Raw genomic sequence first — 13,508 nt, 5'->3', positions numbered from 1 at the left:
CCTCTTTAGGTGGTAAAACAAACAGTCTTCTCACAGTTCATATTCCTTCTATGGCCATAACCTGCGACAAGGGGTCCCTAGTAATGATTTATTTCAATGGGTCACCTGCCATGAAGATTGGGAGCACTGGATGAAATTACCCGACCATATATGAACTTGTAAAATGATTTCCAAAACATTGACATGCAGGATTTCATTTGTATTGGAGTACACTTTAATTGTATAGTGTGGTAGCTGCTTTTACTTTTGTGAGGGTCTGATATTCTGTACACAACATAATGCCGCCAACAACAATGGACAAAGACGATACTTAACAGAGGTAGGTTCTGTTTTACTGAGTATTCCACGTGTTTTAATATATCCAAAGTAATCTAAATGTATAAGACAGATTCAGCCAAGCATCTAGTTGCAGCATTGGAGCAAGTGCCTGAATAAGTTTTGGGTCATTTGTATGACTTTTTTGTGTGCTTATGCACCCAGGCAATCAAGTAATGGTAACATGTTTCAAACCAAAAACTATATTAATGATATGCAGTGCAACCTACCATTTAAAGACCCTATAGTCAGAGATATCAGCTGATAACAGCTTGAAAATTAAATGTTGGAATTGGCCTGAAATGAACATTTTTGCCAATTGTGACAGACCAATAAAATTAAGTGCAAGTGACACCAACCACTGACTAAGTTGTTCTCTTATTTTGTACATTTTGAACAGCATTGTACGTCTGCATCTGCCAGTTGGCCAGCATAATAAGAGCAGGCAAAACAACATGTCAGTTCCACTACATAAGACACTTGTTCTCTGCAATAAGGTGAAAAAAATATGTGCATATATTGGTGTCAGCATCAGCATTTGGACAAAATAAGTAGAAAAACATCAGTATATTGGATTTTGGCAAAATCCAAAATCATGCCTCCCTACTTATAGTTCCAGCCAAGAAGAGCAGTGGGCTAATGGTTTACTTTTACAGTGATGCACAGCGCAGGACAGGTTCTCGATCAGGCCTGCAGGCGGAGGCCAAATTAGTGTGCAGGTGGATGTCCCATGATATACTGATACATTACTGACTTACACTCTCCACATAAAGTGAAGAAATGCTACAATTATATTTATTTTATATTTTATTATTATTTTATTTATTTATTTACATTTACTCTTGCTTCATAACAAGTTAAAAAAGATGATTTAGTACATTGCCATCTTACAATAAAGCACTTGACAAAGACACAAAGACCGACATTAGAAATTTTATTATTTAATATAAGCTATTAACAGCAGTGACATGTTGAATCACATAAAACAGTTTTCGGAAATACCATTTATCTTGAAGTGCTTGTGGTGGACAGGGATTATAATTAACTTTTCAATAGATACTCTGTCTGTCTCTCAATATAACATTAACACAATTAAATAAAAGTTAACACACACACACACACACACACACACACACATACAACAGCCTCAGCAGAGTTGAATCAACATCATCCTGACAGACTCAGCCCAACAGTTTGTCTGTAGGGCTGTAGTACAACAATATGTCTGTCTGTCTGTTTTCCCTCTCACTCCATGGACTTATCACTCCAGGCCATAGACTTTCTTTTCGCCAGTTCCATCCAGGATGGCTGGCCACTGTCAGACATTGGGGGTGACGATGAGGGCGATGAAGATGGCTGCACATTCTTCCGCAGCCATTTGTCCTCACGAGGTCTGTCTGGAACTTTGGTGGGACTCGACTCTGTAAGAAAAAAAGCTGTGTCATGTTACCAGTTTAGTATCTATACATTTGCACTTATTGTGTGCCAACCCACCTGCAGGTTTGTCTCCTTGTCTTCCTTCTTGTTTTGTGTCTTTGTTCAGAGGAGTGGTTTTTGCCGGGGCAGGGGATTCACCTGATGTCTGCGCCTCTGTTTGAGCTTTCTTCACGTCCACCTGAGGGAAACTGTGTTAGATCATCTGAATAATCATTAGAATAATCTTATGATATTCTGTACTTAATTAATTGTAAAGAAACCCCATGAAAAGACCCAGACCAACGAGGAACTGATGCTCTGATTCTCTCTAATTCTATGCAGCCAAAACAAGATGCAGCTTAGTCCTCTGCACCATTATCTTCCTCTGCACCATCGGTCTTATTTGTTGTCCTTATTTGTGGTATTAAAAACACATAAATGAGCCACAGCATTGCACTGGCAGATTTATTTCTTCTGTAGGATGGACACTGTAGTTTATGTTGAGTCGACCCCCCACACAACTCCCTGCTATTTTAAATTCTCAATAGCACGCGAAAGCTAAAGTGACTATAATCTCCACAACTGCACTATTTACATCTGTTTGAGTCATGTTTGCCAAAACACTACTGTGCCCAGCTGATTTAGGAAATTACAGAGTCTTCTTTAAAACATAAAATTACATCAGTGACCCGATTTTTGAGATTTAAGTCCTCAGAAGGAACAAATAGACCTGAGACTGATGGTGCGTTCCAGACAACTCGGAACTCGAAAATGTCTGACCTCCTACTAGAAAATCCAGAGGGAACGCCACTAAAGTTGGAATTTCTTCTTCCGTGTACCCTGACGTCATGAGGGATAAGTTGTCTGAGGTCACACAGTAATGGCAGCAGTAGGACCAATTTGTAGACTTGTATTACTCTAATGAATAGAATATTTAGATATATTTCCAAGTATAAAAGTGCCCTTAAATTAAATGTATAAGTGTGTCTGTTACCTCATGTGTAAAACTTCCTTCTTTATTTCAATTACATACGCACAGAGTCTGCACTGCTGAGGGTTCAGTTGTGTCTTCACTGACCAAAGAGACATCATTTTGTTACAGTGAGCCAAGTTTTTTGTTGACTTTTTTTTTCGTCAAGCACCTGGAACACCTGGGTCGTAAGTTGGAAAAACTTCAAGTAGGAACGTCTGGCCTCTGACTCTGATTGGAATATGGCAGGAGAGCCTGGGTATATAAGTCAGAATATATAGAGCTCGAGCCCCCGGGAACAGCACTGGGATGTGAAGCAAACTTGACAAAGCAGCCAAACAGTTAAATTACAACTCACTTGATGCACACTGACCAAAACATACTTTTCCCCAAAAGTTTACATTGTGAAAGAAGCTGCTTTAAAATGGTGGGTACATTTCTTTGAGCATTGCATCCCCAGCAAAATGACTCTTTTGGTACACAATTAAATCATGTTATCCTCATTGAAGTTGGCGGAGGGCTAAATCAGAAGCTAGCTGAAAGTCTCTAGTGCACACGCTCTATGGGACACACACTCCAGAAGCGATGTGGAAGATCTGGGTAATTTTATACCCAGGAAGTACAACTTTTTGGGTTTCACGTGCCACTGAGCAGCTTAGGACTGAGCAGGGCCACGCCTCCAACACTATATCCAGTTGTCTTTAGAAGTCCATGATTGAGAGACTCACTGTTATACTCTTGGTTTTTGACTGATCATGGGATTTTTCATAGGAAATATATAGAATATCAGCAGCATTATCCTTTGTTACAAAGAAGTACCACAAACCCCCTTGGTTCCAGGTGTAGTTGTCGACTCTGCCTGTTTCTCCAAAAAAGCAGCCCTCTCACTCACTGACCCAGCCCAAACTGGCCGTCTTCCTGACAGCAGTGCACCCTCTTTTTCCTGCACGGTGGCTTCTCTTTCCCCTCTTCCCAAGACAGAAACTAGAGGAGGAGGCGGTGTAGCTGATGAGCTGGTAGAAACTGGAGCTGCAGATGAAGCTGGAGCTGAAGCTGAGGTTGTAGATTTGAGCTGATTGGTGGAGTGAAGACCTCCTCGACTGCTCCAGGGGGGCTGCTGCTGTTGCTGTTGCTGTTGCTGTTGCTGCAGCTGGCCAGAGGAAAGGTAAGATTGTGCAAGAGACTGTGTGATGCTCCCCTGTGCAGACTGAGATGAGGTCTCTGTTAGGGAAGAGTGCACGGGAGACTGGGTCGTCCACGGGTTGGTCTGAACAGACTGTGAGGCAAACTGAGTTGTAGTTGGATGTGACTGTTTGGATGGTTGTGCTTCTCTAGAGGTGTTTGACTGAATGGGAGATGTCGTGGACGTCTTTTGTTGCACTAAAACAAGTGACGGTTTGACAGTGTGTGCTTGACTTCTACTTTCTGCCTTAACTGCATCAGCTGATGGTTGATTTGCAGCCTCAGGTGGTGTTGTACTTCGTTGTATTTTTACAGACTGTGTCTGTATTTGTGCAGCAGTCGGTGTCTCTGTTTGATTTGTTGTCTGCGCCTGTGCTTGTGGTCGAGCCACTGCCTGCGTGCCTGTAAAATCCCTTGGAAATCTGCTAGTGAAAAGCTGCTGGAGGCTTCTGGTCTTTTCCATCGCCAAGCTCATCCAGGACACCTCAGATGGGGCCGTTTGGGGAGCCACTTGGGGGCCAGGCTGGGGCTCCACATGGGCAGTTTCAACTTCTTTTGGGTTTAAAGAGGTTGTTTGGGCGTCTGTTGGCTTGATGTGAGGATCGCAGGTCGATGGCGGGTTATGCTTGACTGGAATGGAGAAGCCAGATGGGGCTCGATCTGAGGAGTGACAGTTCAGTTAGACACACTTGGCAGCTCTGTTAAAGTTAGCTGAAGCAAATCTGGTAAAGTACAAAGGTCCCCTTTGATCAGTGAGAATCTTATCACCCCAGAGTTAATATTTACTATGTGAAAATTACAGTGTACATGTGTGTAATGTTTAAATCTGTAGAGAACTAAAGGGAAGATGGTAGCACTGTAAGGAACTCATTAATAAGTAAACCTGAGATTAAAGGGTAACTCCACAGATTTTACACATTAAAGTGTGTCTTGGGGAGTACTACTGCATATGTGTTTCTGGTAATGTAGGCACCAGGTTTCGAAAAGGAAGAAAAATGTGTGGAATAAAAAAGGTGATATTTCTGGTGTAGCTGTATTCATTCTGATGATTTGTTTTGAAACTGGCCATAATGAGTCCAACAGTGTTAAATGAGTGCAGTGTTAGACAAGTGGACTGCTTTTCAAAACCTGGTGCCTACATTATCCGACATGCAACTTAGCCATTGAGTGACATCACTGGAGGCCATTTACAAAAATATATGCAGCTTCTTCTGTAAAACACAAAAAGCTACATACTACTTTTTTCACATATGCAGTAGTACTCCCCAAGACCCGTTAACATACTTTTATGTGTAAAATTGGTGGAGTGACCCGTTAAACATCTTCTACATGGTAAGACTAATAAGATTTCTCAGAGACTCACCGGCCAGTTGAGGGTCTCCACCGGTGGATGGTGTTGATGAGATGTTTGACAGTTTTTTACTCATATTCCCAGCATTATCGCTCATTTCCTGTCTTTTTTGTTGCTCACTTTGCTCCTCACACACTGGTGACTTTGAGGTCTGGTTAGAAGAGGCATCAGACCGAAATCTAATCGACTGAGATGTGGAGCGCAGTTTAATACCGAACGCTGTCTTTCCTTCGTCCTCCTCGACCTCCCGTGCTTCCACTGCCTCTTCTACCAACTCCTGGCTGCTCTCCACTTCTTTCTCCTCAGCGGCGCCTGTATCTGTGGTTACATTTTTAGATGGTGTCACTGTTTCCACCTTTTTGAAGCTGTCCCTCTTGTCCCATGGAACAACTGAGCTTTTGTGTGCAGCCCCCTCCTGTCTAAGTCTTCCCACTGCAAAGGAGCCCCCTCTTGGCTGTGAGTCTCTTAGTTCTGCCTTTTCCTTCATGCTTGAAAAGGGTTTTTCCTCCATCTTGTGCCGGGCTTCAATCTTCTCCAGCACTCCCACAAAACTGCCTGATCGGGGTCTTTCTCCATCTCGGTTTTTGGCAGTGGTGATGGAGAAATGGAAGGACCCGGCCCCTGCAGCAGGTCTCTTTATTGCTCTCATGCTTTCTGTCTCATCTGACTGGTGAGCAGAAGAAGACCTGAGTGCCACAGCTGAGCTGAGGGCATTCGAGAGCTGGTCAGAGGAGGCTTCGGTCATTCCAGCCTTGTTTGGAGTATTTCTCTTGTCATGGGACATTGTTTGTATCTCAAGCCCCGCCTCTCTTTTGTCCTTTACTTCTGACGGTATAAATGATGAGTGTGGCCGTTCACTAGGCCTCACATCCGCTGGCCTGTGAGGCTTAACTCTGAGTATCTGCGGGGGCAGAGAGTGCACTCTGCCAGGGACAGCTTGGTCCTGTTGGGGAAAGGTTTGGCTGGATGATCTGGTTGCTGCCTCTGGAGTGATTTGCACCACCTCTGGAGATTTTGAAGGAACACGCTCAGACTTTATGACAGCTCCTTCTTGTTCTGTTTCCAGCGTCACCTCCTCTTGAGTATTGAGCGGCTGCTCTTCTTCTGTCATAGACTCAGGGTGGTCGATGTTGTTTAAGTGAGACCTGGAGTCAGTCTGAGAAAAAAAGAATGGAAGGTAAGGGAAGTGCATGAATTGTGTGTTGTTTGTCTTCGCTGATAAAATACTCACTGTGGTGAGTCTCTTCTTGGTGCTGGCCCTCTGGTTTCTGGGCTTGACAGACATCCGGTGGCGTGCAAAAGAGCTATCCAGGCAGGGGGTGGACTGGGCTGGGGAGCTGAAGTCCAGTGGAGGCTCAACAACAGAAGAATTGGAGGAGACAGAAGGTGGCAAAGGATGGGATGGAGTCGCAGATTTGGTCGGTGCAGGTTTGTGGTTGGGCGAGAGTGCTCGAGTGAACGGTTGGGGCATAGTCTGAAAAGAAAAGGAAAATCATAATGTAACACTACAGATACAAGGTGAACATAAAGACATTTAGGGGTTGTATTTATACCCTTTAATCTACAACACAGCCTTTAAATGATAAGGCTGTTTATATTCTACATTTTTCATATAGTAAACAAAGTTGCTGAAACGGCCCCTACATTACCCACAATGCAACTGAGCCACAAAAGGCTTTATACTACTTTTTCCACATATGCAGTAGTACTCGAGTGAATCCCACATGCGCCACTCTGCTGCCGTAAATACTCACCAGTGCATATTAATCGGTGTCTGAATATGGTCCCCACTGAACGCACGATTTACTATTTAGTAATGCTAAAAAATGTAGTGTCCAGCTGTTGCAGGATTACTGTGCCTGTTTTAAAAAAAATGAAATGATATATTTGTGACCCATTATTTATTTCTTTTTTTTTAATGTGTGCTTTAAGTAGGAATACATGAGCTTGGAAGTCAGACAATACTGAGAGACAGACAAACGTATAGTTGTTGGGTTTTTCTTTTTTGGCCTTTTCATGGCATTTGTTGACAAAATGAAAAATATAGTAAGTTGTTAGTCTTCCTTTAAACTAGTGGTGCTCAAACTCTTTATAGCATGCCCCCACAAAATTCATGCCCCCCACCCAAAAATGCTCATCAGTCATTAACAATTATAGGAGAGGCCAATAATTAAAAACTGTTTGTGTCAAAATTTCATACAACCAGTGATGAAATAAACCTCAGTACAGTTTACTCAAGTATTGTTCTTCAGTACAGTTTTCAGGTAGGTTACTTGAGTATTTCCATTTTCTGCTACTTTATACTTCCTCATCACAACATTTATTTGATACATTTAGTTACTAGTTACTGTGCACATTCAAATTATTCAGTGTTTATAGGCTGTTAATTGCACCTTTTTGGACAAAAGATGACAAAGGTGAAACGAAGTAAACTTTGTTTTAGTGTCCTCTGTACCACCAGACTAAAGAGCAGTTTTTTTTTCTCGGGCTGTGAGACTTGTCAATTTCTCCTCAACATTCCACCATAAAAAATAGTTTTTATTTGATTACTTATCCAAACTGGATAAATCGGCATCAGACCCAGTGACAGGCATTAAGAATAACTATTTTAGTCATACATAAATAGCCAATCTCCTCGTTGATAGTCTCTTTTGCTCATGTAGATCATAGAGAAGGATCAGTATTAAATCGAGATTGCTTTATAATATAACCAGTTAAAAGTTCCTTGTAGTACCTTTAAAGAAAATCTAATCCCAATCCTAATCCCAGTTTAAAGGAATTCCCTCCATGCATGGTGGTCATGGTCCTCATAACTACAGACTCGAGAAACACACAAAGAAACACATGCACACAAGAATTACACTTGCATAAGCAAGATGTCCAAAAATGTTGCCACACTCTGAGAGGATGCTGCTTGTCTCTTCTCTTCCTGTCCCTGCTATGGATGGAGTTGAACTAGAGTGGTTGGCGAAGATTAAAACTATGTATACTTAGTCTGCCCGTCTACCCTCAACTATACTGTACATGAACTAATCTAATCTAGGCAGATTACTGACCATGTGGGGATAAAGCAGGACAATAAACTCACCTTGCTGAGGGTTCCCTGCATTGTGACATCCCCTCTAGAAATCTCAGAGGGGCTGTGGGGATGACTGTCATCCTCAGAGCGGCTTTCCTGATCCTCCGGTCGTCTGACTGGCAGAACCAGAGGAGGCGGCCCCAAATGCAGCTTCTGCAGCTGGAGCTTCATCTGTAATACCAGAACAAAGATGTTTTTAAAAAGACTACATTCAAAAAGGCTCAGTTCTCAACAAAACACCTAGAATAAAAGTCTGGACCTGCAGAGCTTTGATCTTGCTGTGAACATTCTCCTGTGATAAGACCCTGGCTGGTTCAGCCTCTGTCAGGACCTCATCTGCCTGAAAGATGCTGTCATGGGACAGTGCCCGTGATCCCATCATCCCCTGGGGGCATCTGTGGGGCAAAACAAGGGGGGGGAAGGCATAGACTGGAAATCAGAACAGACACGGATCTGTAAAGCACACATCTGCAATCATGTAGACACTCACGTCAAATCTTCCTCTGATCCCAGATCTTTTCCGGCTGTAATGTCGCTGGCTGACTGGCTGAGTTTGACGTCTTCCTCTGCACCTGCTCTCTTACTCCTCCCGAAGAGGCGAGTTTTCAGAGACTTAAGCTTGGACTTTTTACGTCCTAGCAGAGATTGAGATGGAGACAGATCCAGGTCACACACACCTCCTCTCTACACCCTATATATTCTCTGATGATCTTTTCTAATTGTTACATCAAATCTGTGTCAACTCGTGTGGTAGATTATGATCCATCATTGATGATAAATGGTGCCTCAGTGTGTACCGCTGACATGTTTCAATGTTATGCTGACAAAGTCCTTTATTTTAAAAGCTTGCTCTCTCTGGAAGATAATCTCACCTGCAATGTCCTCTGTGCTTTCTTCTGTATCTCCACAGAAAGACTCCATTGATCTGATTCCTGAAAGACGTGCAGAACCGACGACAGGAAGGTGTGTAAAGAAAGACAAGCAATTGTGACAACAAAAACTTGAGGCACACACTTTTTACAGGCTATTGTCACGTGCTGGAGTGTGTAAAACGTGGTCTGATTATGCCAGTGGTATGTTCTGTGTGATAGCATGAAGATGAAACACTGGACTTCAGGTTCAAAGGTTTATTGGCATTATCAGGAACAGTACAAACTTTACTGTTGCTAGGTGCGGCATGCTGAGGAAACTCTGCTGAGACCATGTGATCAACAAAATATAATCAAAGAAGCTTTTACAAGAGGACTATATTCAGAGTTGTCAAGAACAAAAACATACATAATCATCATGCTATCACAAAGCAGTGCAGCCTGGATATCAGATGCACAAAGCAAAAGCTAAAATCTTGCTCTCAGGCAGCTCTTCTTATGACTGACAAACATCCGGATTTGTGCGAGATTCAGTGCAGTGTGTTTGTTCCCTTTGTTTTCCAGACTTATTCTGTACCCTGCCCTGAAGCTGCTGTTCTATTTGAGAAATGCACCCAGCGTTTTCTGTGTAGCCAAGGAACTGTTGTCAACAGCATGTCCTGCACAGCATGGGATAAACATGCAAAGTCCACACTGCACCTCTCATATCACCCAGCCTGTGCTCTCAGCATACAATCACACCCTATCGAGAACTATATAAGCAGAATGAGAGAAAAGAAGAAGTCATGTATGACTAACACAACATTCAAACCTCTTGCCCTACAAATACACTTCAGCTTGTCTGTGGACTGAAACTCAAGCGCTCACAAATCAGGCCGCACCTCAGAGTTTTGTCATCCGGTGATCCCAGCTACAGCCTCAACAGAAACAGAGGATAATCCCGTGGATTATTGACATTGTGGAGAGATCCTTGTAAGATTTCACAACGCCATAATCCACAACAACAGCTTAATCACAAACTTCCCCCTGGCACGTACTGCAGCACAAAGTATTCACCTGACATTCACAGGGAAAGTACTTGTCCTTCTCAATGTGAAAACCTGTTAAAGCACACACACACATTCAAACACTGTTCTGTGTACTCACCCAGCGTCTAACAGCAGCAAGTCTGCTCCTCTTCCCCCGTCTTTGTCCTCCTCTCTGAGCCGAGTTGTCTCGGCTGTGCCACTCTCCTAATGTTTAAACCTCAGGCTTGTGTCATCCACATCTGCAGACGGGGGGAGATGCAGAGGGAAGTGGAAGGAGAGAGAGAAAACCGGCAGGGAGAAAGAGAGAGAGAGTAAGAGAGAGAAGGACACTTCATGACAGGGTAAGCAAATGCACAAAGAGAAAAGAGGACAGAGGAGAATGAGAGAGAGAGAGAGAGAGAGAGAGAGAGAGAAAGAGAGAGAGAGAGATACTCTATTACATTAGTGGCACACTGTGGCCCTCTGCGCTAAGCTCCTTATAAAACGCTAACCTGATTTTAGGCCCAGAAATGAGAGTAGAGGGAAAAAAAATAAAGCTCCAGTTGGAAAGAGGACAGGCACACACGAATTACGGCTCATAGGGCTGTTTACACATTACACCAGGTTGCCTACACTGCTGGGCGGTCACAGAGGAGAGTCTGTGCATGTGTGTGTGTGTGTGTGTGTGTGTGTGTGTGTGTGTGTGTGTGTCGTAGAAAGTTAAAAATTAAATAAAAACACAGACCAGGAATTAGCTGTCTCCCCCCTGGTGAGATCCAGAGTTCAAATCCAAATGTAGCAGACAGACACTGGAGCTAAAATCATCTTTACTGCTTTCTATGTGTGTTATAGAGAAATGTGTTTTTACAAATGCAGGAATTTTGCATTTGTGTGTCCACACATGACTACACATCAAGTACTTTTATGGGCACATGATTGTTCATTTCCGTCAAAGACTCTTCTACTAAGGCATCATGGTGACCCCTGTGTTTAAGATATTTACCATATAGATGAAATGTCCCTGGTTTGATTGTTTCATGTGTTCATCTGGTAAAACAAGATATCAATGGTAAATAATCATATTGCAATTATTTTGACAGATATTGCGATATGATTCACGATTAATTGGAATGATCATTTTTGCATTACATTTTTCACTGAAAACCCCTGGTGGACTCAGGGTGCCCCCATGTTGGAAAGAAAATGCTGCTAAGTGCCCCTTGGATGGCCCCTTGGTAGATAAAATGGATGCCCTTCCAGTGGACATAATATGATAAAGTGCCCTCTCTTCACTATAAGTGTATCATGACTTTCTGTGCACTGGTGCCACACCGCATACAGCTGGTGCCCTTTCTATTTTTTTCACCCCTGCCCCTCAAACACCACTGCTGAAAACACTATTGAAATCATGATGATGACGATGATGATGACGTGACTTTTTTGGGGCCTGTACCAAACATATTGAGAATATGCAGGACAGGGGATCCCTGCAGCACTACAGCACTTCATAATAATGCTTTTTTGTCATACATTTTACCTTTTATCAAAAAAAAAACTGCAGCTTCTATCAATTTGGATATCACAAAAATGTTTTTATTCATTATACAGCCCTTGTCTGAAACAATAAAAAGTGTCTCTTTCACTAACACTGGTAAAAAACACAAACATGTGTCCTTCACCCATGTTTTATGTAAAAATAGTGAATCCAACTTTGTGCACATTCACACAGGATTGAATTCAGGGATAGAAGCAGCACTATCTAGGCCACTGGGCTACAATCAGCGAGAGGGAGGGCAGCAGGAAGTGGAGAGCAAACCTTTGCATCCACATTTTTTCTGTGTGTGTTTTTGGACGTGTGGCCTGAACAGCTACTCTTATGAGGCTCCTCGTCTCACAAATCCTTATCTGTTCCAGCAGAATATAAACCCAGCCGGTGACATCTGGATTACATGCAGCCAGACACATGTTAACAGACCACAGTGACATAAGAGCCTCGGATGTTGTTTTGTTTTATTTCCCCCATTCAGGGATTTATTGTCTGTTACGAGAGACAATGTGTATTCAAGCTTATCTTATTTGATAATGTGATTATGTCTGATGTATATGAAAGCTGTCTGTGATAATAGAAATATGCTGTATGGTTACTGCACTACTTACACAGCCTCTGTCCATTCCGCTGAGGGAAAACAGAGGTTCCGACATTTGTTTCAGTCATGGTCATCTTCAGTTCATGTGCTTTTCTGATGGATTATAATTTCCTCCTCTCAGAGCCCAGACGAGGACTGTGCATATCGAGATTAAGGCCGATAGATAATCCGATCACAGCGCTGTTTGAACTCACGCGTCGACCATTCATTCAAACAGTTTCCCATGAAAATTTAATGAGGCAGATATTTCCTCTATGATTGTTTTTTCATGGGGGGGATATTTTGTTGTGAGGGTGACATAAACCAAGTCACTGCTCCCAGAGCCTGCCTTTTCTCATAGTCTATTTACAAAGCTTTAGGTTGGCACCATATTAGATAATATCACACATGTTGTTAAAACTTTATAATAAGGATACAAAACATGTACTTATAAATGCTGAACTGAAGCATGAATTAATGCAGGATGTATGATCTATTCCTGTTGCTCACAATTAACAAATAATCAAGTAGCTATTACTTTATGTGATTAGTTCACATTTGAAAGATTATCAGGTCAGGCTGTGTTTTTCAATCCTCATCCCAGGACCCCTGTCCGGCATGTTTTTGATGTTTCCCTGCTCCAACACACCTGATTCAAATGAACGGCTTGTTATCAGACTTAAGCAGAGCTTGATGGCGAGCTGATCATTTGAATCAGGTTTTTTTGGAGCAGGTCAATATGAAAAACATGATGCTGAAATTAGACTGAAATGGATATAATTTTTAATATTTACTAATCCTATAAGATTCTTTTTTTATTGTGATATTTTTGATACAGTATGTAAACATTTATTTTAAGATGTATATTTTAAATGTACAATGTAAGGCACTAAATATAAAGTTACTGGACACGCTCAAAACAGTAGTGAAATTGGGTCATAAATGAAAGACACATTTTATGGTATTATAAAAGCACATTTAATATAATTGTAAAAATGTTTTAAAGAATTTTTCCACCAGATGGCAGTATGAATCCCTGAAAAGTGTCTTACCTGTAAACAATCATCAAGTTTCCATTTACATAAGAAAAGTGAATTTAAAATAAAAACAGGTCATAGAAGTGAAACCCAACATAAAGGAAGTCAAAAATGAAGCTGAAAAAGGCTGTTATGAATAACATAATAAACATAAGA

At 42.0% G+C, this 13,508-nt stretch overlaps 1 protein-coding gene across 1 annotated transcript; it reads right to left on the bottom strand.

Moving 5' to 3' along the window:
- Positions 1 to 1,235: 1,235 nt before the first annotated feature.
- cracdla (cracd like a) lies at positions 1,236 to 10,782 on the bottom strand. The gene is made up of 11 exons (XM_073473350.1): positions 10,702 to 10,782; positions 10,329 to 10,449; positions 9,186 to 9,245; positions 8,804 to 8,948; positions 8,573 to 8,708; positions 8,323 to 8,484; positions 6,466 to 6,708; positions 5,247 to 6,390; positions 3,528 to 4,543; positions 1,810 to 1,930; positions 1,236 to 1,736 (listed from the first exon to the last, which is right to left on the bottom strand). The coding sequence occupies exons 3-11, from the start codon at positions 9,232 to 9,234 to the stop codon at positions 1,561 to 1,563; spliced, it is 3,192 nt and encodes a 1,063-aa protein (XP_073329451.1). The 5' UTR covers positions 9,235 to 9,245; positions 10,329 to 10,449; positions 10,702 to 10,782; the 3' UTR covers positions 1,236 to 1,560.
- Positions 10,783 to 13,508: the final 2,726 nt, after the last annotated feature.

This window comes from Pagrus major, chromosome 9 (genome assembly GCF_040436345.1).
Source record: "Pagrus major chromosome 9, Pma_NU_1.0".
In the NCBI taxonomy this organism is placed as follows: Eukaryota; Metazoa; Chordata; class Actinopteri; order Spariformes; family Sparidae; genus Pagrus; species Pagrus major.
This window is presented reverse-complemented; position numbering and strand designations above follow the sequence as displayed.

Bases quoted from the DNA above. Each gene is read 5' to 3' on its own strand.
- cracdla (XM_073473350.1), bottom strand. From the start codon at position 9,234: ATGGAGTCTTTCTGTGGAGATACAGAAGAAAGCACAGAGGACATTGCA. The intron at 8,485-8,572 runs GTCCAGACTTTT...CTGGTATTACAG, and splicing joins GCAAGATCAAAGCTCTGCAG to ATGAAGCTCCAGCTGCAGAA. The intron at 1,931-3,527 runs GTTTGTGGTACT...AGTTTCCCTCAG, and splicing joins CTACACCTGGAACCAAGGGG to GTGGACGTGAAGAAAGCTCA.